Source organism: Python bivittatus, unplaced genomic scaffold, assembly GCF_059951505.1.
Source record: "Python bivittatus isolate LINGU-HERP-01145 unplaced genomic scaffold, Pbiv_v1 ctg000470_np1212, whole genome shotgun sequence".
In the NCBI taxonomy this organism is placed as follows: Eukaryota; Metazoa; Chordata; class Lepidosauria; order Squamata; family Pythonidae; genus Python; species Python bivittatus.
The window spans coordinates 763,213-789,718 of record NW_028277065.1 but is presented as its reverse complement, the minus strand read 5'-3'; the positions used below and the strand labels follow the sequence as shown (position 1 = coordinate 789,718).

General features: G+C 36.1%; 3 protein-coding genes and 1 pseudogene across 3 annotated transcripts; all 4 read right to left on the bottom strand.

Moving 5' to 3' along the window:
• Positions 1 to 2,212: 2,212 nt before the first annotated feature.
• On the bottom strand, positions 2,213 to 3,165 carry LOC148215524 (olfactory receptor 14A16-like; annotated as a pseudogene).
• Positions 3,166 to 11,174: 8,009 nt separating this feature from the next.
• On the bottom strand, positions 11,175 to 12,107 carry LOC148215523 (olfactory receptor 14A16-like). Its single transcript, XM_088142920.1, has one exon. It carries the CDS (start codon positions 12,105 to 12,107, stop codon positions 11,175 to 11,177), a length of 933 nt encoding a protein of 310 aa, XP_087999046.1.
• A 6,785-nt stretch (positions 12,108 to 18,892) lies between these two features.
• On the bottom strand, positions 18,893 to 19,825 carry LOC112543051 (olfactory receptor 14I1-like). Its single transcript, XM_025177162.1, has one exon. It carries the CDS (start codon positions 19,823 to 19,825, stop codon positions 18,893 to 18,895), a length of 933 nt encoding a protein of 310 aa, XP_025032930.1.
• A 5,283-nt stretch (positions 19,826 to 25,108) lies between these two features.
• LOC112543070 (olfactory receptor 14A16-like) lies at positions 25,109 to 26,068 on the bottom strand. The gene has a single exon (XM_088142919.1). It carries the CDS (start codon positions 26,066 to 26,068, stop codon positions 25,109 to 25,111), a length of 960 nt encoding a protein of 319 aa, XP_087999045.1.
• Positions 26,069 to 26,506: the final 438 nt, after the last annotated feature.

Below are 26,506 nucleotides of genomic sequence, written 5' to 3'. Positions count from 1 at the left end.
TTTGTATGAGGGTTATGGAATGGGAGGGTCTTTATTATCTACAGTATTTATCTAAAATATTAATAGACTGAGTATCATGTCATGCACTTCCACATACAACATCTGGGCATTACACAGCATTGAAATACTTCCATTACAATAGAAAATATAATAAACAGTGCAATAGAATGACAAAACTTTAAACACAGTATGTTCGATACAAACATATGGTACTTCGTGTAGTAAAAGATGGATTTAATGAATTTCATTTAATGTTCTCTTCAGGATAGTACATATAAAGTATTGTTTCTTTGCATAATCAACAGGAAGTAAAATTAAATGTTTTGCCACTGTTTATAGCAGTATTATTATTATTAGTAGTAGTACTAATAGTAGTAGTAATAGTAGCAGTACTAATTGTATTTCCATCCAATAGTTTTAATTTGTAGGGCAGCTTATGATAGATATAGTTAGATGACAAATAGACAGACAGACAGACAGACAGACAGACAGACAGAGAGACTTCAATAAAAAACCGGAAGGTAGGGAGGGAGGAAACCTTTTATATTAAGTTTGCAGTAATTGAGAAGAGTTCATTATGACTGTGTGACTGTACAATTTAGGGAGGTCAATGACACAGATGATGAAGGTTATATGAATACTTAAGATAGATTTTACCCTCTCCATTCTTTCAGGAGGATATATAGGTGCATTAATCTACTCCAAAGTGAATTATCAGAACAATAATAGTCTAAACATCTGGCTGACTGTGGGAATAATAATAATAATAATAATAATAATAATAATAATAATAATAGATTTGATAGGTGGATAAAAATGCCAAATCCAGTCTAAACAACTGGCTGATTGTGTGACCAACAACAACAATATATTCTTAGAACAATATTATTAATACAATAGTTAATTAATAATTAATATAATATTATTAATATTCCTATATTCTCAGGCACTACCTTAATAATTCTTAGGTTCTTGGTTAGGACTTGAATTATTAAGTTTCCCCAGTCTTAGAATGTGAATGTAACTGTAGATTACCCACATATCATAATGGAGGGATAGACAATGTTGATGTTTAATAGTCACAATCATGGTAAGCATGGCACAGTAGTAGACACTGGATAGGGTGATGAGGCAAAGTTCTGGGGATTCATCTTATGTGTCTGGACTGAAATTTCCCTCCCACCCCCCACCCCCCAACACATACTTTGGTTGCTTGGAGAAAAGTAGGGACTTTTGTTATGTATTTATTTTTTTTAAAAAAACAGTATTGTCTCCATAATAGGATTACCTTTCCTATATTCCTTGCCACAAAATAAAACTCAATAACTTCAGGGAGACATGAAAAGGGCTGCTATAGGCAAAACTTGTCATTCCCTCCTCCCTCTCCAAAATTTACAGCACAAAAGAGCGTCTTTCAGCAATTTTCATCCGCTGTTCTCTTTTTCTGCCTAATTCTTCTCTTCATAGTACTGCTATTCAATACATTGCATACAGCCCAAAGTCCCCAAAAGCTTTACCATAAAAAACAGAAGATTATGCATTAAGGAAAGCAACTTTGCTTCTTGCTTCCTGTGCATACATTCCTGTGTATTTCTTTTTTGTTTTTGGTTTTTTTTCTCTAATAATATCTCTAGACAGATATACAAATTTAATTAATGTGATAGAATCAGTAAAATTGCATAGTTCCTGAAAAAAAATGCAATAAGAAAGCCAGTATAAAAATTATATTTAAAGAAATGCATATATAAAGAAGCATAATCTGAAATATATTTCTATATGTTTGTTCTAGCTTTGCAAGAAAATATAAGTAATATAAATAATAATGAATGGATTCATTTCTCCTTTACAGGAAAAGGTATATGAAATTTAACAGCACAGTTAGCATTCAGCTATCTTTATTTATGTTGTATCACAAAGATATAACGCTAGATGTTGGCCTGTGACAACAATAATCTTTGACTGGATTAAGGCTCATTGGTTGTAGGCCACCCAGGGTTGTTTTAAGGTGGGTGGCTCTACAAATGTTTTGAATAAATAAATAAAGCTACATAAAAGCATTGTACTTTCATCAATTTCACAAGGAGAAAGCCTAACCCACTGATACCATCTTTATTTATCAATTGATATCCACAGGACAACATGGTTGAGTATATGTCCAACTCACCCATTCAAGATTAAATACTATGCAAAATGGCCAAAAAATTTAAAGCATTTATACACATAACTGAGGAAATTTCCATAAGGTATTGGGGGAAATATTGAGGATCAGCTTCCAGAATGCCATTTTGAGTTCTTTGTTCCTCATACTGTAGAACAGTGGATTCATAACTGGTGGCAACACAGAGTAGAACAGAGAAATCAGGATATCTGATGCTGACAGGGAGCTGGATATGCGTCTCAGGTATGCAAAATTGCCACTTACCAGAAACAGACAAGTGACAAAGAGATGGGGTAAACACGTAGAGAAGGCCTTTTGCTTCCCTTGGGTAGATGGGATTTGCAAAACTGCTCTGAAGATCTGAACATAAGAAAAAACAGTTATAGCAAAATAGAGAAAACCTAAACAAGAAGCAATGATAAGAGCACACACGACTGGAAGATATGAGTCTGAGCAAGAGATCTTGAGTAACTGAGGGATTTCACAGAAGAACTGGTGGATGATTCTGGAGCAGAACTCCACTGTGAATACATTTCCCGTATAGAGTGTTGAATAAAACAGGCCACCCATCCATGCAGTGGTTGCCATTCAGATGCAGGCTTTCTTGATCAGTACGGTCTCATAACGCAAAGGATTGCAGATGGCTACATAATGATCATATGCCATGACACCGAGGAGAAAGAAGTGGGATCGCATGAAGAAAACAAGGAAGAAAACTTGGCAGAGACATCCAGAGTAAGAAATGGTTTCAGTGTTCATCAAGGAATTCAGCATGGACTTTGGAACTGTGACAGAGACAGAGCCAAGATGTTGCAAGGACAGGTTGACTAGAAAAAAATGGGTGAATGCAGCTGATGGCTACAAACAATGACAGTGATGATGATGAGGTTTTCAGTGAGGGCTATCAAATAAATTATTAAAAAAACAATGATGTGGACTATCCGTAGTTCCTCAGTATCAGGAAATCCATGAAGGAGGAATTCACTAACTCTTGACTTATTTTCCATTCTGCTTTGTAGACTTCAGAGCTTGTAATAGGAGGTCAAACCTCAGCCCGTTTTCTGTTGTACCTGTGGCAGTACTCATGATAGAGTGGAATGCTATTCAAACAATTTTCTTTGTTGTGAGAGTGCTAGATAAAATCAGAAGTTTCTCTATGGGATATTTGTAATTATGCTCAAGGGGCCCATTTCTCAGGAGCCTAGTTTACTTTAGCAGCCCTAAGTCCATGTAGATGTGGGAAAATGTGCTTTGAGCTTTTCTCTGTGGCCTTTAATCTATACAGCAGGTACTATACTGGCCTTTCAGACTGCTTTGATTGGAGCACAATTTTAATGCTCACCTCAGTTTCAAAGCTAAAGTCTCTGTGACAAATGCATTTTTTTTTCTTGGTTGAATACTTGCATGTGAAGTGCTGAAGTAGAGACTGGGCAAATAGCTTGGATTAAAAAAAAGGGGGAGGGAATGTTTAAGAAGTTCTAAATAGTACTCCTGGTTACCCCCATCCAATCTTGGCTTATCTTAAAAAAGCTAAGCACTTGTTAATAATGGTTAGTACTTGGTTGTTACAAATACATTACATAGTCAAATTTAGTTGTTTATTTTTTTTAATCTATATTGTTTATACTTGTAACTGTTTATGATTGGATGAAGTACAACCAAGCATAACATGAAAATAAAGAAGTCTGTAGACTTTGAGAGAAAAGGAGGAGGAGGAGGAGGAGGAGGAGGAGGAGGAGGAGGAGGAGGAGGAGGAGGAGGAGGAGGAGGAGGAGGAATGTGGCATTAAAAAAAAATAACTTCTTATATTTTTTGAAGGAAACTACCTGCACGTATCATGTTGTCACCGGAAGTTAAACCAGGGACATGCACAAGGGACTCAGAAACGTCAACGTAGTGCTTGCAACACACATATAAACAGTATAGAGGTTAGATTACATGGGTACATTCTCTACCTTAATGTTTTTGGCCCCTATCCTACTCTTGAAGTATTTAAAGTGTTTATATTTTATTTTATTTTATTATTTTATTTTATTTTTGTACCTTAGTGTATTTGGATGATGTGCATTTTTCAGAAGTGAATAGTCATGTCATATAGACAATTCTTAAGCATTTTTTCAAATTATTATATGACAGGAGGCAGGATGATGATTCTTTTCAAAGAAAAGGTTTCTGTATTACGACGGATGAATATAAATCCTTGGCTGCGCCAACATTTTCTTGGATCCTAGGTTGGCCCTACACTAGCACTCTTTCATAAATGGTGTTTATCCAGATCAAGTATTTTTTATATTAAATGGTTATGTCACATTATCAAAAGCAGTACATCTGTATCCAGTCTTTATTATTATCTGGCTGAGGGGGTTCAAGCCTGTGCAGAACAGCAGCAGGGACAGTGCATCGCCTTGATATACGCTGCACTTGATGGCCACCTGAGCTGACTTCCACTGTTGTCTTCCACAGTCCCATTGAGTTCTTGAGGAAAGTCCTTAGTGTCCTGTTGACTTTGTTTAGTGCCAGGCCTTCATAGATCCATGTGTGTGGCGTTGAGTCATAGGCTTTCCTGTAGTCAATTAAGGCTGTGCTCAGGTTGATCTTTTAGAACTTGAGTCTCGCGTGACTGTTCTATCTCTGAACAACTGGTGTTTTGAGCCTTTGGTGTTGTTCCAATGCCCTTCTGAACTGTGCCATATGGTCCGGTAGCTTGGCAGCTATGATGCCTGATAAAACTTTCCATGTTGTGGGGAGGCAGATTATTGGCCAGTAGTTGGACGGTGCTGTTCCCTTGTGGGGATCTTTCTTGATCAGCACTGTCCTTGCTTGTGTTACCCAATCTGGGTGGGAGCCTGCTGCTGGCAGATGGTTCATCTGTGCTGCTAAGGATTCATGCACTGCTGTTAGTTTCTTTAGCCAGTAGGTGTGGATCATGTCTGAGCCAGGTGTTGTCCAGCTCTTCATGTTCTTGACCCGCTATTGGATGTGTGCTACTGTGATGGTGACTGGTTCCTGTTCTGGGGGATTGCTGTGGTCTGCTCTCAAGACCTGCAGCCACTTTGTACTGGAATTATGTGCCTTCTCTTTCTCCCATATGTTCTTCCAATACTGTTCAGTTTCTGCTGTTGGTGGCTCTGCTGTTACTGTGTTGTTGCACTGCAGTTGGGAGTACACCTTTGGAGAACAGGGCATTTATCTTCTGGACCTCTGCTTCTCTAGTGTATTTCTTTAACCTGGTAGCCAGTGCTGTGAGCCGTTCTTTAGGAATCTTTAGGGCTTCAAGTGGGGTCAGGCCCTTGTATTTTTTCAGTAGCTGAGTCTTATCTTTAATCTCCACACCATTCTGTAGTTCCACCAGCTGACTAATGTCTCTCCGAGTTACCTAGATCTTAGCCTCCAACCTCATTTTCTGGGGGGGGGGGGTATGTATTGCTGTTCTTCTTGATCATGCAGCCAAACATCTCCAGGATTACAGTGGCTGTAATGAATATCAGTTTATTGGTTTGAATTCTGGTGGTAGTAGGGATTGCCGTGAGGGCTCTATTGGCAACTTCTAGCATACTATCTGATGGTGCTTCTCCACTGAGCCTTGGTAATTGGTCAATCACTACAGCGAACACTACAAAACTTGCCAAGTTTCCAGCAATAGCTATGGCTGTTGGTTTTTACCCTTTTCATTATTAATTGCATTAGGTTTGTTTCTTTCTGCATTTTAAAATTCAATGAAAAAAATGTTATTTATTATTTTCATGCACTTTCTCTTATTTGCAAGAGAAACAAAAAGATCATTTCCCTGTGCATAGAATTTTTCTGCTATGCCTGCAGTGACAATTCTTTATTTCCAGCAGAGATAGAGTTTATACTGTCTGTTGACCAAAAAAAGAAGAAGAAGAAGAAAAAAAGAAAAAAAGAAAAAAATTCTAATGATATATAGAGATGATGGAGAATAAATGAAAATAAATATGTATAAATAAATATAGTAACTCATTTGTTTTATTGTGAAACACTAGGGTTTTTTTTTCATCCCGAACTTTCCCCAATAAATATTAATCATAGACTTTCCCACTTTCTTCTTAACTGAATATAAAGTCTGAAGAGTAATGCACAGAAACAGGTGTTCCTGGGTAACAATGTCCAGTAGTGTAGCATCAGACAGATATAAATTTCGGTGCTCAGAGAAAAAAGCACATTTTACACTAAGCTCTGTGTCGTCACTGTGCTAACAACTCTCAGTACAACTGACTTTATGCTTAAATAAATAAAACATAGCCCACACTGAGATGTACATGTTAAATGACATTTGACTTTGTTAGTGCTCTGTTTTTATGAATATACCAATTTCCAAAACAGGTAAATTATTTAATTTTTCTAAAGTATTTTATTAATATGCGCACACACTTATGAAGTGGATAGTATCATTCTATGAGGAAGGCAAATTAGAAGAATACATTCAGAACATAAAATATGTCTTATATCCATTAATAAATTGATAATTTTTGGATGCAGAATCAGTGGATCAGGTTCAGGTTCTTTAAAGAACACACTGTAATGGAAAGAAAGAAAAAGTTCCAATAGAGTTTAGTTCAGCATTGTGAACTCTGGCCATCCATATAAAATAATTTGGATACAAATACTCCCATTCATTAGTCATTCATCCCCAGCATAACGAGGGACTTTTGTAGCAAAGGGATATTCTGTCACTCTGCCATTCCAGATATACTGGTACTGCAGTAGTGGACAGAATGCAGAACATAGATATTGTACATGAAACATTTCTAATCTGAAATGGGCATGGCTCTTCGTACACTGCAATCTTTGTCAAAGTCAAATGTCACTTAACATGTACAAAATTGGATGGGTGCCGAGTATAAAAGCAGTGCACTGTGAATGTGTATAATTCCCCCAGTAATTTAGAGGTATCTGTTAATGGCCTGGGTGGTGGGAGGGGAGAGAGGACAAAAACAGCATTCTGATAGCATGATGGAAGCTTCACCACTTCTGAGTTTGCATTGTTACATCATGCATTCCTACATGAAGTCATGTCATGATGGAGTCACACTGCTTTAATCATTTTGATGAAAGCGTTGGATCCTGTGGATGGCTTTGCTCCATTTCATTGCATATCCTGCTGCATTTTCAATAACAGGCCAGCAAATGATGCACTGGACATCTAAAGATGATTTAGAAAACTAGAGTCTTCCAATCTTCATTTTTCCTTCTTATAAAAATCAGGGACTTGGAAGAAATTTAGTATTGAAGTTACTTGAAATTATAATTCTGTAAATTTGCCTTCTGCCATTTGATAAGGAAAGAAAAAAAATCCTTAAATAAACCTTTTTTCCATATGACATGACTAGTTACTTCATAACTAAATAGATCATCCAAATTACTCAGGGGCAAAATATTTGATTATCTTTTGAATAGTGACTCTAAAACTTTCAGAGGCAAAGAGAGCTTGACTCAAGGGGATCTGCAGGAGGAGGGCAAAAAACCAAGATGCCAGCTGTTACCAGCGATCAAACCCCACCTTCTCTTATGTGTGTTGCAATCATCATCTGGAATTTTTGGGCCCCCTGCAAATGCCTTGGTTGAAGTTCTGTGACCACATATCTCACCCATGCAGTTTCCTTTGAACAAATATAAAAGCAGTTTTCATTACTGCCTTCTCTCTTATTCTTTCACACTATGCAGTCTCACTTACATCTTGAGTATTGCCTGGTGATCTTCCATCTGAGCACTAAACAGTGCTTATACTGAATTGGGACAGTGAATCATATATTGATAAACTCAATTTCAGCCCTAACTGTTCTGCCTCATGTGTACCTTTCTTTCTTGTTAGAAGGGCATTTTTATTATAATATTTAGGTTTGTATTTAATAATTTAATGGAAATAAATGGTGATATTCATTTGTATTGGTTTACTCATGTATGTCATTTGTGTAGATTGGGCTATTTATGGTACTATAAGTTAAATAAGTAAGTTACTGAATGGAATGGATTTTTATCATCTATGTACTCAACTAGTAATAGCAAGACATTAGCTTTTTAAAGATACACTAAAATTGGATGGGTACTACCTGGAGCATTATTTGCAATTTCTTGTTAAAAAAGATATGATAGTAAGCCTATTGTGGATTTAAAGAAAGAAACAAATAAATGGCAAGCCGATTGTGGGCTTAAGAGTTTTGAAAATAACAACAGCAAAAAGTCTACCTTCCCCCTAATAACCAAGATATGTATGGGGAAAGGAAGGAGAAAATTTGGGTCAAGACACATACTTGATGTTTCCCAGGGACCTTGCATTATCACCCCTTCCATTACTCTGCTGGGGCTATTGGCCACCATGATTATGGTGGCCATTATGAAGATTACTTACCAACACTTTAAAGGATAGGAGGTAATCTGACTATAATATAAACTTAATAATAGTTTAAGACCACCTGCAAATAAAGTAATGCACCTGTATGAATCCTCCTAGAAAAAATGGGAAGAGCAAAAATATAACTGTAAACGTTCATATAACCTTCATCATCTAAGTCATTGCCCTGCCTAAATTATCCTTTGACACAGACATGGTGAGCTTGTCTCATATATTATGGAAATAGTATTAAATATTTCCTTCCTTCCTTCCTTCCTTCCTTCCTTCCTTCCTTCCTTCCTTCCTTCCTTCCTTCCTGCCTGCCTGCCTGCCTGCATATAATATCTAAAATAATATATTTTTATCATAAATTCTGTACAAAGTGGAAGCATCCAATGGAAATAATCATAGTAATTGTAATCACAACAACAGCACTTAGTATGTGCAAATGGGCAGATTGTGCAGATGGAGTATTTGAAAGCACAATAAAGGTATCACTTCATTGGAATCTTCATAAGAATTATCATTTATCAGCTACACAAAGAATGATTGAATCACATAAATGAAAAGGTGGTCAAGAATGAAGAGATTAAGACCCTGTGGGACTTCAAAATGCACATTGATAAACGTTTAACCTATAATAGTCCAGATATGACTATGTATGTGTGTGCCTTCAAGTCCCTCCAGTTTTCTTGGCAAGGTTTTTCAGAAGTGATATCCTGTATCTCATGGACTCATTAATGGATTCAGTATGAGTGAAATAATGCAATATATTATTGCAATTATGAAGTCAGGGTGGGATGGGCTGTCAGATACGCTCCTTATATAAGCAAAGCGAGCAGTAAACAAAAATATGAAGAAGTGTGGAAGGCAAATGGAGAAGGCCTTTTTCCTTCCCTGAACAGAAGGAATTCTGAGAACCACAGAGATCTCCACATAACTATAATGGGGAAGCAGAAAAATGCCTGCAGCTCCAAAAAGTGAAAATGCACAAGAGAAAAATGTGCAAAACGCCAGTTATAAATTAAATCTGATTAAAGTTGAATTGAAATCAAATCAATATAGTGTTTAGTCCATATCTGTATATCAATAAACACTCCAAAAGTACACCTCAACAAAGAACATATACACACAAACTATGTAATTTCAATAGCTTTATGCCAAATTTATCCCAAATGAAACAGACTTTTCTTTTCAATATGTAAACCATTATTGAAAAATACTGTTCTCTTAACTATTTTGGATTTTCCAATTTAATTTATCCAACATACTTCCTAAAATGCTACTAGACACTGAGGGAAATATTCTATGGTTTCTAGGCAGTAAAATATACAGTGTGTACCATAAACCAGATTCCATACACAATGTATTAATTTCCTTACCTAGCTGGGTAATGAAACATTTGCAAGAAAACAACCAAGCTCAGAGAACCCCAAGGACTCCACAATTTCTTATGTAAATTGCATTAAGCACATTTCAAATTGGTTACCATTTTCTCTAAACACTTCCTTACTTGTTTGATGCATGACCTTCAAACATTTCTAAATACAGCAACATTTCCTCTGATGCTCACTAATTTTAATGTAATGGTCTCCGTTAGATCATCTATTTGACCTATTGGGCCTCATTTTGGCACACCCTGTATATATGAAATTCTCTACTCTTAAATTCTTGTCAGTCTCAACCCCTTTGAAATGAAATGAAGACTTTGGTCAGATCTACCTGCCTTGACTTACCTGGATTAGGAACCATCCTTAATGATACCAAGAATAAGCAGTAGACATGGAGTAAAGGTGGTGACATAGTGCAAGTGGGAATGAGAGACAGGACTTCTTTATTGGAATAATTACAGGCTATATACAAATTCTCTACTGCTCCCATATACATGATGACAATTACCAGCGGTAATTAGAAGAGGGATAATAACCTGTTAAAGCAAGTTGTTCATAAACTATAAGTGAAGAAGCATCTCTGAAATCCTGCAAAGTGTAATGATTATTCATCATTTTTAGTAAGGATGAGGCAATCTGTACAGACTCAAAGTCCTTTTTTTTTTTTATCAGACTGATCATTCAAACTGTTTGTATTCTAATTTTTGTCATGGTTTAATATTTAAATTGGTCAAATGATAATCAATTATTAATATAAGGTTCCATAAAAGGAGATGTATACATAGCATACATATTTGTTCTGTAATAATTTTGTGATTGAAAAAATGTCCACCTAAATTCTCATATGTATTTTCTTGTATATTTCTCACAGTCATCCCTGTTACATGCATTTTCCAAGCAATCTTTCCTAAAAATCCAGCATGTTTATAATATTTTACACTACATTTTTTCTGTGTTTTTCCTAATATACCCATTCTTTACACATTTTCCTAATAGATGCAAGTAAAAAAAGCTTACAGATTCATTCAACCACATTTTACCATCTTTACTTCATTTTAAAGTTGTTTCTTGAGGATTATCACTGAATATGAAACGTTTGATAAGACCTAATTTTAGGTCATAAAAACATTGACAACCTCCAAATTAAAACAACCTATCTCCATTAAATAAGTGCCTTAAAGTGGGGGATGCATTTCACCAAAGTCATTGTTGTTTACTGTGAATGTTTTTATTCCTTTTCCCATTGAAATAGAAAAGCAAGTAGATACAGAGTTCACACATATTTAAAAAGAAATAACCTCAAACCGGGAAGTCTTGAAAGAGCAGCTTTGATGTCCTTGTTTCTCATACTGTAGATTAATGGATTCATGATAGGTGGAATAATGGAATACATTACTGTAATGGCAAAATCAAGGTGTGATGGTTTGTCAGATATGGGCCTCAGATAAGCAAACCAAGCAGTAAACAAAAAAATGGAGAAGACAATGAGGTGTGGTAGGCAAGTGGAGAAAGCCTTTTGCCTTCCATGGACAGAAGGAATTCTCAGAACAATGAAGAAGATCTGCACATATGTAACAACAATAAATATGAAACAACCAAATCCTAATGTAGCACTGAACAATACAACTCCAATTTCAGTTACGTATGAACCAGTGCAGGCAATCTTAAGTAAATGTGGGACTTCGCAATAAAACTGATTGATAATATTAGAGCAGAAAGGAGTAGTGAATGCTTCAGTGGCATGCAGTACCGCATTAAGAACACTTGCAATCCACACACTACTAATCATTTTGGTGCAGGCTGTCCTGTTCATGATCACTTCATATTGTAAAGGCTTGCAAATAGCCACATACCGATCATAGGCCATGACAGTCAGGAGGGCAACATCAGAGCCAAAGAAGAAAACAAATAAAAGGACTTGGGCAACACATCCAGAAAAAGAAATAGTCCTTATCTTTGTAAGACAATTAAAAAGAGCTTTGGGGATAATGACTGAAACTGAACCAATGTCTTGCATGGCTAAATTCATCACAAAGAAGTACATGGGAGTGTGAAGGTAGTGAGAAGAAATAATTGCAATGAGGATGAGAAGGTTCCCTATGACTGTTATTAAATAAAGTATCAGGAATAAAGCTACATACATTGACGTTTTTTCCCAAGTTTTTGAGAATTCCAAGAGAAGAAACTCAGATGTGTGATTATCCATTAATAATCATGATTCATGGTATTCCCTAGAAAAGAAATGAAGGCAATTAAATATTTACTATCCAGTGCATTGGAAAGATACAAATAGCATCGGTTCAATGTTCACTAAACTTCCAATGAATCTTTTGGGAAATGAAAGTGAAACCGACAGATCTTTTTAGCAACACAGATTGCATTCAACCTTCTCCTGCCCAAAATTTGGATTTAAATTGCTATGTATTCCATGATATCAATATCACAGTATTATAGCTGCTAGCAATCACTTTCTCTTAATTGTTTTTGGGAAACTCCATCTTCATTAACTGTATTGCTCCTCTCCATTTCATTTGTTTGTCAACCAATTTCAATGTTGTATAATCCAACATCTTTCTTCAAAAAACAGAGCAAAAAGAATTGTAGAGGTTCAAAGAACAAAAAGCAGAAAAAGGGAAACTGGGAAATTCATTTCTCTAGAGAATAATTATGTTTAAAGTTCCTATGATCTGAAGATATTGGAATTCATCCATACTGAGATACTTAGACCCTCTAGTTTTCTGTTGTGTTGCGATCTATAATAGCTCTAGAAGCATCTTTTACCTTTTCTTTTTGGGATTAGCTTTTGGCAAATGCCAATGGAGCACATATTTTAACATGTTTCATTTTGTTTGAAAAAAATAACACCACTAGCAAGTGCTCTTTAACATTGTGGAAGGCTCCAAATAAAGAATTAGGAAACCCTCCAAATTACAACTAAATGTAGAAAGGAAATTATGAAGACGTGCTTCAAATCAGAACCTACTTCAGCTGCTTATGAATGTAAAAACAATCTTCAGACACCCATATACATAAGTTCTGATCTGATTCAGAGCATCATCTGAATTAGTTGTTGGGTCAATTAGATTCAGATTAAATAAGATCAGAATGTCTGAATTGGTTCACATCCATTGATCTGAAACTAGGTTGCATAAAAACATGTTGAATCTTCTAATCAACAGAGGTTAAGCTCAGTCTTTAAATTTAGTAAATCATGTCTCCTATGCTAATTAGAAACAAGATGGGAGGGAAAGGTGATGCTGAACATTTTATTTTTAGATTATTCTAAAGTTTTATGAAGTTCTTATTTTTATTTCATATCCAAAATAAAATTGCCTGGAAAAAAAAGGTATAAAAGCCCTTAATATTTCTAAACTATTTTAACTAGAATTATAATTACATGAGAAAAGGTAGGAAACCCTAGGCTGAATATTTGCAAGGAAAAACAGAGAAATGACTATAATTCAAAGTAAACTCACCATCTTTATTCATGCAGATTTCTTTATATTTCTTTTCTTTTATTTTTTTCTGTGCAGCCATTGTTTGGATTGTATACTGTGGAGCCATGAATGAGTTCTTATCCAATTTCTCTAGCCTTTCCCCCCAGATATAATAAGAGTTGATCTCCGTTGGCCGTATAATAAAGCTTTGGTGGGTTAGAGGTTTTCTATGCTTCATGGGAGAATGCCCAAGGGTCTGTATTATTTTAAGTGAAGAATTCTACAAGGGAAAAATGCTGATGTTCTGACTTTACACAGCTGATAACAGGAAAGAATACATCAAAATAGTCCAGAAGTACATCTTTCTCATAATGGAAGTTTAAAAGCCTCCATCTGAAGATGTTTTAAAAAGAGGCTAAATGTATAGAGTAAGCCCCTTCTGACACACAGTTTCTATTTTATGTTGGAGGTGGGTGGTTAAGTATCATTACAGTTATTTAAAACTCAAGAGGACGTTGTTGCGATTTACACAGTATCATTTTTTAATAGATGCTTATCCAGTATATTGCTCAGATGCTCTTAGATGATGGTATCAGGCACTATTTCGAGTCCATTATAATAGGAACAATCCTTTGAGACTGATCAATCCTTTTCAGATATGTTTGCTTTATGATTCTGAAAAAGAGATTCTATAATGCATATTAGATATTTTGGACAGGTGGGAAGTGCAATTGGCCAGCAAATCAAGAACATTCATTGGTACCATGTTATGCTTTTTAATGAAGTTAAAAAAAGACTTAAAATAGAAATTTCATTTGTTTATGTTCTAATAGCAGGTGTAAAAGTAGTGCTTAGAGCTTCTTGTGGGCCTCAGATCTCAGATTCCTTTGAGCTCAGTGCAAGGTTTTGTCAATGTATCTTAACAATAAAGTAGAATTAGCCAATCTGGTTTTGTTTCCTGTCTGGTTTACCCTTCAAGGCCATCATTAATCTTGCAAGTCTGAAAGTACATTTTCCCCATGTCTCCTTTACAGTCCGAGAAACTAAAGAGGGTCTCTTCTGAGCCTCTTCCCCCTCCCACTATGCAGCTTCAGCTATGCTGTCTCTTATCTGTCCATTCCCTTGGCAGCATCTCTTTGCCCAGTCTCCTAAGATCATTCCCACATACCATTACAGAAGGATACTATGGTCAATGGTAATGAAAGCAGCTGAGAGATCAAGGAGGAGAAGGATGGATGCACCACCACCATCCCAGATCCACCACAGGACATCAATAAGTGAAACCAAAGCTGTCTAAATCCCATCTGAAAACCTGACTGAAATGGGTCTAGATAACCTGTTTTCTCCAGGGTTCTCATCAGCTGCTGTAATGGTATGTGGGAAGGAGCTTGGAGGACAGGACAATCTGATGGTTCCTTTCGCTGTAACTCATTGCCCTGTCTCCTAAGGTCATTCCCATGTACCATTTGAGTTGCAGTCCAACCACTGTCTCAACAACCTTACCCCAGAAGGCAAAGTTGGAGACTGGTCAATGATTATCAAAGCCGTTGGGTCCAAAGACAGCCTCATGAGGACAGAGTGTACCACAATCCAGGAGGAATCCATATTTGACTTCTTGCAGTAGTGTTGGACTCTTTGACAGAGGGGTGGTGCCTCCAGCCTTAAAGAGGTAGTGGTGTGTCCCCTCCTTAAAACAGAAGGACCCAAAGGATTTCAATAACTATTGACCAGTCTACAACATTCTCACCAAGAAGGTACCCAAGCTGACAGCACAGAGAGCCCTGCCCACTTCCTCAGGATGACTCAAATTCATCCCAGATCATACCACCAGACCATACCCCAGGCCCCTCAAGCTGGAGCTAATCTGAGTGACATTAACTACCAGATAGCCTGAATCATCTTCACAATGGCCCAGCAGATGTTCTGAGTGGCCCTCCCTAACCAGTAGGGTATGGGTCACCCTAACAGGGCTTCTGGACAGCTATCAAGAGATGCAATAAGGACAGAGAAATATTGATGTTTTGCCATCCTTATTACCACAAGGTAATCCCTAATATGGGTTCTTACAAATATCTAATCAGATTCACTTCAAGTCTTCCTGTAACAGTGCTCCAGGCATGTCTTCTGGCACTTCATCTCCTGGAGCTGCTTGGTAAACCAAGGTGTACCCCAGTATTGGTGTATAGGGAGAGGCCTCATAGAAGCAATACAATCCAAGGTCCCAGACACCTGCCCATTCCAACTAATGCCTCAGCCAAACCATCCACCAGATCATCAGGAAACACACACACACACACACACACACACACACACATACACACATACACAGATACATATATATCTGTTTCAGCTGGACAGGCTGAAGTGATCCGCTCCTTAATAGTGCACTTTGGATTTTTATTATTGCAGAGTAGATTTTTTCCTGTAGTGTGTTGTGTTAATTATTATTGTTTGCCTCCTGTTTGCTCTATTATTTGTACTTTGTTGTTTTAATCCTACTCTATGAGCTGCCTAGAGTTATCTTAGTGACTGAGGAGGCATTCAGGTTGTTAGATAAATAAATGTATATTGCAGATTTCATTTTCTCATCAAGCACAATTATGTCTGAAGGCTTGGACAAATGTGGCCAAGAAATAAAAATAATGTTATCATAGGAAGCTCCCTAACAAATGACATACAGTGGTACCTCGGGATATGAACACCTCTACTAACGAACTTTTCGGGTTACGACCAGCTCTGGCCGCAAAAATTTACCTCGATGTGCGAACTCCGCCTTGGGGTACAGTCATTTTTCCGCCCCTGACACGTGGTCCGCGGCCGTTTTCCCGCCGCACCACGCGGCACCCAGCCGTTCTCCCACCCCGCCGCACTGCACCCAGCCGTTCTCCCGCAGCGCCACGCCGCGTGGTGCCCGGCTGTTCTCCCACCCCTGATGCGTGGTCCATGGACGCCAGAATGGATTAACGGTAATTACATTGAAACTTATGGGAAAATTTCCTTCGGGGTGCGACCAAATTCGGAGGGTGGAACGGATTAACCGGATTTACATTGAACCCTATGGGGAAATTTGCGTCGGGTTACGACCAACTCGGGATACGCCCAGAATCATGGAACACATTAAGTTCGTATCCCGAGGTACCACTGTACATTATAAAGTGGATACTATACACCCTGGTTTGAAATGTTGTAGGTTTCTTTTAAAACAATGCACTTGTCTAGGTACCTATGTCAGTGTTTCAAAAGCTTCATAAGGGTATGTTTCAGATGCAGTGTGAAAGAAGAATGTCTATTATCCTGAGGGATGCACGTATATTGAGCAACCAAAATACACATTAGAGACAAACTCTCAAATAAAGCCTTTTCTTTGTAAAAATTCTCAATGAGTTGAAAATTGGGTGTTCAGCAATAGAGATCATTGGAATCTTCCTTTAATAAATGCTGATGCCTCTGAGCTTCTTTATGTTATTATTTATTTATTTAAAAGATTAAAAGACTGCTTATCATCAAATCATTCATTTTTAAAATGCAACATTAAAATATTTCCAATCTCATAGAATGATAATATTTTAAGCACATTCTATTTGATACAAGCATTACAGAAAAGACCTTCATGTAATAAAAGCTGCAATAAAACTTGGGTGGATTGAATATCTTTGATTTAGTAATGTTTTCAAGTTAATAGAAATATAGTATTATTTCTTACTGCAATTAACAGGAAGTAAAATTAACTCTATTGCCACTATACCACTATTACCACTATCATCATCATCATCATCATCATCATCATCATCATCATCATCATCATCATCATCATCATCCTATACTTTTCCTATGTGGAGCAGATTATGATAAAAGAGAGAGGGAGGGTAGGTGGGGGAATATTTGACACTAAACCCATAATTTATAAATTCACCATGTCTGCCTCATATGGCAATTTAGGCAGGATAAGGACACAGATGATGAGGATTATATGAATATTTAAGGTAGACTTTACCGTTCCCATTTTCTCCAGGAGTATTCATATATAGTAAATATACAAACCATAATTTAAAAGCATTTTTCTCTAAACTAGTTTTGGATTTCAAATTCACCTGTTAAAGGAACTAATTTCCTGACCTGAAACTAGGCATTGAATGGTGGATGCACCCTGGAGGTAGAATGGTACCACTGAACTCTTGCTGTCTATTAGCCTCCTTGAAAGGGGATCTGACTGGGTTCAATTTCATCCCCATTGGTGTATGAGTATGAAAAGGCTACCTTTTGGAATAAGTAATAAACATGGACTAATGTTAGTTACATTACGCAGGAATGGAGACAGAACTCGGAGTAATTATAGGCTGAATGTATGCCTCCCCCATCCCATGCTTACTATTATGAGTGTAGGATTTTATTTATTTAGAGAGTGCTATTTATGTATTAAAATCAACTGTTTTATACCATTATTGAGGAAACATTTCTCCAATCCTTCAAATTTTAAGATTTATTGGTCATTATGGATAGTTTCTCATTTTTCTTGGCCAATGTTTAATGTTAGGTACATTAAGTTATTACTGTCAGTAATATACAGTACAGGGAGATTAGAGGAAGGACAGTATTCATTTTCTATCAGTTTCTTATTTGGCTCTTCAGAATTTTGTGACGTCAAAAATACACATAAATATGAATATTTATTTTCTTCTAAGTCATCTCCTAATATATTTGAGGGACCACTTCTCCCCAGTGATTGGTTTGGCTCTAGGAGGAAGTCTTTTTCACCAACATTGTGGAACCTTCTCCCCTCAGTTATGAGATCAGGATCATCACTCCTGAGTTTTCAAAGGCCCCTCAAGACCTGGTTAGGTCAGCAGGCCTGGGGATCCCAGGCAACAAGTAAACTAGTGAGGTGGCTCTATTATTAACATCCCTTTGTCTATTATTTTCCTTTTCTGATTTAGTTCTGTTTTTATAGTTTTTAATGTTTTTAATAATATTATATCATGGTTTTATGTAAAGATGGCTTATGTATTTATTGTTTTATTGGATTGTTGTATGTCACCCAGAGTCACTTTTTGTGAGATGGGCAGCCATATAAATTTCATTAATAAATAAATAATAAATAAATATACAGTGTGGTATCTCCTAATATATACATTTTGCAAACAGTCTATCCTGGGAGGGAGGGAGGGAGGGAGGGAGGGAGGGAGGGAGGGAGGGAAGGAAAGAGAGTGAGAGAGACCATTTTACACTAATTTCAAATACATATAATCTCTGCTTTCTCCTAATATATACATACATCGTTTACATATTTGCCTAATATTTCTTGTTCTAATTTCATTTTAAAATTATTGTCTTTAGATTACCTGTAAAGTTGAAAAATCAGATAAAAGACAAAGGTTTATTTTAAATATCTTCATGGAAAAAGTCAGATTTCATCTCCTCATCATCTGCATCTTCTTTAAAACTGTTGTTCTTGTCATCATCATCATTTCAACTTAAGAGATGTAAAGCTTAGTTTTATCCCCATGTCTCTTTTTTTTCTTTCCCATTAACACAGATAAAGAAGTAGTTCCACAGTTCACAGGTTTTCAAAAACAAATGACCGCAGCCTAAGAAGTTTTGAAAGAGCGTCTTTGATGTCCTTGTTTCTCATACTATAGATTATTGGATTCATCATGGGTGGAAGTATGGAATAAATCATCGTAATTATGAAATCAAGGTTTGATGGTCTATTAGAAATGGGTCTTAGATAAGCAAAGGAAACAGTAAACAAAAATACAGAGAAGACAATGAGGTGGGGTAGGCAAGTGAAGAAGGCCTTCTTCCTTCCTTGAACAGAAGGAATTCTCAAAACAGCAGAAAAGATCTCCACATAAGTAACAACTATAAAAACAAAACAACCAGCGGATAATATAGCACTGAACGCTACAACTCCAATTTCAGTTACATCTAAACCAGGGCAGGCAAGCTTAAGTAAATGGGGGATTTCACAATAAAATTGATTGACAATATTAGAGCAGAAAGGATTAGTAAACGTTTCAGTAGTGTGCAAGGCAGCATTGAGAAAACTGGCAGTCCATACACTGCCAATCATTTGGGTGCAGGCTTTCCTGTTCATTATCGTTTCATATTGCAAAGGATTGCAAATGGCAACATACCGGTCATATGCCATGACAGTGAGCAGGGCAATATCAGAGCCCAGGAAGAAGACAAACAAGAGGACTTGAGCAACACACCCTGAGTAAGAAATATGCCTTGTATTTGTAAGAGAATTAAAAAGAGCTTTGGGAATTATGACTGAAACTGAACCAATGTCTTGCATGGCTAGATTCATCAGGAAGAAGTACATGGGGGTGTGAAGGTGGTGGTCACAAACAACAGCAGAGATGATGAGAAGGTTCCCTGTTACCGTCATTAAATATAACATTAGTAGTAAAGCTATGTATATAATCTGTAGCTCCCAAACATTTGAAAATTGCAAAAGAAAAAAGACAGATGTCTTGTTATCCATTCTTACCCATGAATCATGATACCTATAGGAAAAAAAAAAAAAGTAGAGAAGATAAACATTTTCCATTCAATTCACTTTGAATGGATTTCATGAGCAGCATTTATTTATTTATTTATTTAATTAATTAATTTGTGTCCCACCCATCTCCCCCAGCGGGTGACTCAGGGGAGCTCTTTAGTAAAATTACATCTCTATTTGCAGATTTACGTAAAACATTTTGAACTACAACATCACCTGCTTACTTTTCAATTATGTTGCTTTAGTTTCTGTGTGGTGATGTTCCCCCCTGCCCAGAGGGAGGTATATTTAGCAGTAGTCATACCTTATGACAATATTTTGTAGTTAAAATCAGTGACACATGATTGGGTTGTTATTATTGTTATATGCATTGTTAGTAGGAACTTAGAAATATTTGTGAATTTCTCCATAACTGTGAGAAAAAAGCATAGAAAATAGTGTTTCATAGATTAAAAAAAAGTGAGTATAAAGATAGTCAACCCTGGAAGTATTACTCAATTGCTGCAGCTGTCCATGTCTTTGTCACCATCATTTCTGTTTCCATCTTTAACAGCTACATTGCAAGGATGTACTGTATACTGTGCGTACCTTCATTTGGTAGTTTGTAAAAAAAAAAAATCATAAATAGAACAAAAAGATTTTTTTAAGTTTCAGAGAATGAAATAAGGGAGTAAGATAAACTGGGAAATTAGGCTTTCAGTCTAAAGGGGTCAATGGTTTGAATGCATGTGAGTTCAGCTATACTCAAAATAATTCCCTCTATTTTTCTGTCAGGTTTCTGCCCTCAGCAGGTAGGAATATCTTTCTGTCTTTGCCCATGTTGGGTTTAGTGATATCAGATGCATTTGGCAAATGCAGATAAAATGAATATTTTTGTATTTCTAAAACAAAACAAAAGAAAGAGACAGTTTTAAAGCTGCTTCATAGAAGGGCTGAAATTAAAGGAAAACTGCTATTGGCCTGCCTCTTCCACCAGTATTATAACCAGCCATGTTGATAGAACTTTGTGACATTCAGATCTAATAAAATCTACAACTTATCGGGGCTGTAGGAAGTGCTATTTAAAGATCTTTATTGTTTAACAATTCTGCAAAGGAAGAAAGATCAGTGCTTCTTAGCCCTACCATGTGAAATACAGAATGGAGATTCCAAAGATTTACTTGAGACCTAAACCTTATTCATCTCTTTATGAAATTGAAAAAAAAAATTCATTGGTCCATATAAATAAGTTCTGATATGATTTAAACCATTACTTTAGATTACATTCCAATTGAATCAAATCAATATGTCCAAACTGGATCAAGTCAAATTGTTCTGAAACTAGGTTGAATGAAAACTTAATGAATCTTCCAAATCATACAACTTAATTTGTTTTTTTTTTTTAATTTTGTGGATAACATTCAACCAAGGCAGTGAAATAAGTGCAGGAATTGTTTTAGCTGGAATTGTATTTATAAGGAAAGGGACAGTTTAGTCTACATTGAATATTTTCAGGAAGAAAGGAAGAAATTACTCATCAACTGAGATAAAATTAAGTGAATGACTCACCGTCTTTACTCAAAAATATTTCTTTCTTTTTTTCCTATTATCTTTGTGCAGCCATCAGTAAGATTTTATGCTGTGGAGCTATCAATGACAATTTATGCAATTTCTCTTGCCATTAGTCTCCATTGGCAACATAATATGGTGCAGCAGAAGTTTTACTGAGTTCCTTGGGATGTGTCCCAAGGGTCTCTATTACTTTAGCTAAAGAATTCTATGGGGGGGGGGGAATCACTAATGTCTTAATTTGCAAACCTGATAACAGGAGAGGATACATCAAGACAGCTGAGTGCTACATTTTTTTTTCTCCCCATTTTTGTGTACTAGAAATCTAAAATTCTGCCAGTTGAAACTATTTTAGGATATTGTTAAGGGTGGGATGTTAGCTTCTTCTAACACATACTGTATTGTCCTATTTCATCTTGTGAGGTGGGTGGTTAAAAATCATTACAGTTATTTAAACTAAGATGCTGTTGCTACTTATACAGTGTGTGTGTGTGTGTGTGTGTGTGTGTGTGTACAATTTCTTGAGGTCTATCAGTCCTATTCAAACATATCTTTTGTTTGAGCATAAAAAATAGAGGTTGACAATACCCAGTTTTTTCGACAGCTGGGAGCTACAGTGGGACAGTTGATGATTAAAATTCAGTGGGGCCATATTATTATTATTATTATTATTATTATTATTATTATTATTATTACTATTTGATGAAGACTTTTTTTTAAAAAAAAGACTTATAATTCAAATTTCTGCTTCTTTTACAATGAAAGATTTGGAAATTGTGCATCCATTTCTGTTCAGAAAATTAGTTCTTGGAACTTCTTATGGCCCTCAGATGTCGGATTCCTTTGAATTTAATATTTCTTACTCTTAGCTAGATTAATCTAGGACTGTAAGTTTAATTTCCTTCCATGTATGAATCAACAATTTCCTCAATTATCTTACCAAGATAGTCCAAATTTTAAAACCTTAATTGTACCATAATCATTTAGCTTCTTTTAGAAACACGAAAATTCCACCTATATTTTCATGTCAATTACTGTTTCTTACTTTAGATTTGTAAGATTCAGATCAGTATTAAGACCAAAGGCTGTGATTGGATTCAAGTCTCAATGTCATTATATTAGAGACAGGCTATTTGAAATGGATGCCAGTAAAGCTGCCACTTCAGCACAATCCCCAAAATTTTCATCTTGTACCATCACTATAAAAAGTATAGAAGCCTCTCCTAGTACCTGCTTAATATTACCAGTGCTTCACTGAGAAAGGATTTAACTTCCCTTTGCCTGCAGTCCATGCCCTCCACATAGCTCAAAGGGAGATTTTGAAAGCTCCTTGTCAAACAATGGCTCTGTCCTTGTGGTGCTGAACAAGTAGAGGACTTCATTCATGATGTCTTCCACTGCCCCATTTACAATTACAGTATATCAGGGCCAAAATATCAGTGGTGGGTGAACTCAAGAGCTTGGACCTCAAAAAATAGAATTGCCTTCTCGCAGACATGTTCCCAACTGTCTGCAACCAAATTGCTACTTTTGCTCTGAAACTTAGAAATAAATGTTTAAGTTCCTAGTTGTAACTTTGGCTTTATCTTGCGACCTTTTTACATCTAATAACTATTTTTATTAGTTTATTTTACAATATTACTATTTTACTGTTATTATATTGTATTTTGTTTTTGTGATTACAATAAACTATCATCTCTCTCTCTCTCTCTCTCTCTCTCTCTCTCTCTCTCAAATGGACTATTCAGACCATTAATATTAGTTGAAAATACTGTAAGTTTGTCATCATTTCCAGAAATGCCAATCAGTTGGTCCATGTTCTGATCTGTTATGCCTTTTTCTATTACAGATAAAGAGGTGAGCATCCTCATTGCCTTGTCTAGTTACGCAAAAGCTTTGCCTGCGTCCCAAACAACCTCTGGACAAAATGGAGTAGTCCATCTGTATTTTATCTTTTTATTATGGAGAAACCTTGATTATTTCGAATGAACTTTTTGTCTGCCATTCTTAAAATCATGGGCTGTGGCTGTAATTTTTTCAAATGGATACAGAATAATTATAAAGAACAAAAAGCTAAAATTGTAGTGAATGGTCTTACTTCACAGTAATGCAGTCTTTCTTCTCTAATTTTATTAGCGTTAGAACCACTGGCAATTCAAATAGATTGAGAAAATAGAATCTCAGGACAGAAATTAACTACACATGAACATAAATTGAAATTATTTGCTGATAATATTATGTTAACAATGACTCAAATTAATGATTCTGTAATAGCATTGATGGAACATTACAACAATATGGTTCAGCGTGAACTTACTGAATCAGTAAAGATAATGCTGATGTTGAACATGAATGCAGATGATAGGCAATCTGTGTGTTGTTTGACAGGCTTTAATACTACCTCTAACAAGGTAAAGTATTTATGAATTTTCTTGACATAAAACAATACAGATCAATTTGATAATATTTACCAACTTCAAAACATATATCAACAGCTATTTATAGTCTGTATCTTATTACACAATGCCCTACTACACTTAATTGATCCCAATATTTTCAAATAAGCAGCACAACACCAAAAGAATTATGGAAACAAAGGGAACACTGAGAAATTTGCCTGCATTTGAAAATTGTATAAGACATAATGATGAACATTTGTTAGGAACAGTTTATAATTTACCAGTGAAATACAATTCAGAACTCAAGTAAAAAAATGCATGCAGAATTTGAATACAGTTATAGAGATGCACCTGTAGGAATTTCACTGGAAAAGTACATTCAATTTACTTTTAATATTATACTCAGAGAGAACTGATACAAGATGTTTTACCATTAGTAAATCACTCTAGTCATAAGGATAAAATATGCCTTTTATTGGAAAAAATCTTTGATCTTCCCTTCAGAAGAATGACTAAATAAATTGTAAAAGTATGCCTCGACCTCTAGAACCACAGGAAAAGGGCTGCTATAGATAAAAACTTTCATCCCCCTCCTCCTTTTAAGAGTTCACAGCTGAAAATAATACCTCAGTAATTTTCAGTTGTTCTTCCCTGTTTCTGTCTATTTTTTTTTCTGCTATTCAATACATTGAATACAATCAAAAGCCTCAAAAAGCTTTATCATGAAAAGCAGAAGGTTATAGATACATGAAAACAACTCTTCTACCTGCTTTCTATACATGCAGGAGCATTTTCTCCCATTTAACAGCATTTCTAGACAGATATACCAATTTAATTAAAATGTATGAATCAGTAAAAATGTATGACTGCTTAAGAAAAGAGAGTACAGTATAAAAGATTATGGTATAAAAGCCATTATAAAATATCTTCTAAAAATATTTAAAGAAATCCATATGTAAATAGAGGCATACGCTGAGATATATTTTCTGTATTGCAAGAAATCTAAATAATAATAAGTGGATGTTATTTCTTCTTTAAATGAAAAAGTATGAGTAATTTAACCATGTTTATTATTCAGCTCTATTTCTTTATACTATATCACAAAATTTAATGCTAGATGTTTTTATACAACCACAATCAACATTATTTAGCAGCTTTAATACTACATAAAACCATTATACTTCCCTGAATTTCACAAGGAGAAAACCTAACCCACTGGATCAAAATCATATTTCTTTGCTAACTAATGTGCATATGATTAATTTACCCACTAAAATTGAGGCATGTTTCAAAAAGGCCTGGAAATTGAAAGCTTATACTAAAACACACATAACTGAGAATATTTCCGTAAGGTATGGGGAAAAATAGTGAAAATCAGCTTCCAAAATGCCATTTTGAGTTCTTTGTTCCTCATGCTGTAGATCAGTGGATTCATGACTGGTGGCAACACACAGTAAAACAGAGAAATCAGTATATCTGATGTTGATGGGGAGCTTGTTGTGTGTCTCAGGTATGCAAAAGTACCACTTACCAGAAACAGGCAAATGACAAAGAGATGGGGTAAACAGGTAGAGAAGGCCTTTTGCTTCCCTTGGGTAGATGGGATTCTCAAAACTGCTCTGAAGATCTGAATATAAGAAAAAACAATTGGAGCAAAATAGAGAAAAGCTAAACAAGAACCAAAGATAACAGCCCACACTACTGGAAGATACGAGTCTGAGCAAGAGATCTTGAGCAACTGAGGGATTTCACAAAAGAACTGATGGATGATCCTGGAGCAGAACTCCACTGTGAATACATTTCCCGTATAGATTGTTGAATAAAACAGGCCACCCATCCATGCACCGGTTGCCATTCGGATGCAGGCTCTCTTGTTCAGTACCGTCTCATAACGCAAAGGATTGCAGATGGCTACATAACGATCATACGCCATGACACCGAGGAGAAAGAAGTGAGACAGCATGAAGAAAACAAGGAAGAAAACTTGGCAGAGACATCCAGAGTAAGAAATGGTTTCAGTGTTCATCAAGGAATTCAGCAGTGACTTAGGAACTGTGACAGAGACGGAGCCAAGATCTTGCAAAGATAGGTTGACTAGAAAAAAATACATGGGTGAATGGAGCTGATGACTATAAACAATGACAGTGATGATGATGATATTTTCAGTGAGGGCTACCAAATAAATTATTAAAAAAACAAGGATATGGACTATCCGTAGCTCCTCAGTATCAGGGAATCCATTCAGGAGGAATTCACTAACTCTTGACTTATTTTCCATTCTGCTTTGTAGACTTCAGAGTTTGTAACAGGAGATCAAATCTCAGACCCTTTTCTCTTGTACCTGTGGCAGTATTCATGATAGAGTGAAATGCTCTTCAAATAATTTTCTTTGATGTGAGAGTGCTAGATAAAAGCAGAGGTTTCTCTATGGGAACTTTGTAATTATCCTCATGGGGCCCATTTCTCAAGAGCCTAGTTTACTTTACCAGCCCTAAGTCCATGTAGATGTTGGAAAATATGCTCAGAGCTTTTCTTATGTGGCCTTTAATCTATACAAGAAGTACTATACTGGCCTTTCAGACTTCTTTGATTGGTGCACACGATAATTTCTATGTTCATCTCAGTTTCCAAACTCGTCTCTGTGACAAATGCATACCCCCCCCCCAACTTGGCTAAAAACTTGCATGAGAAGAGGTGTAGCAGAGGCTGTGAAAAT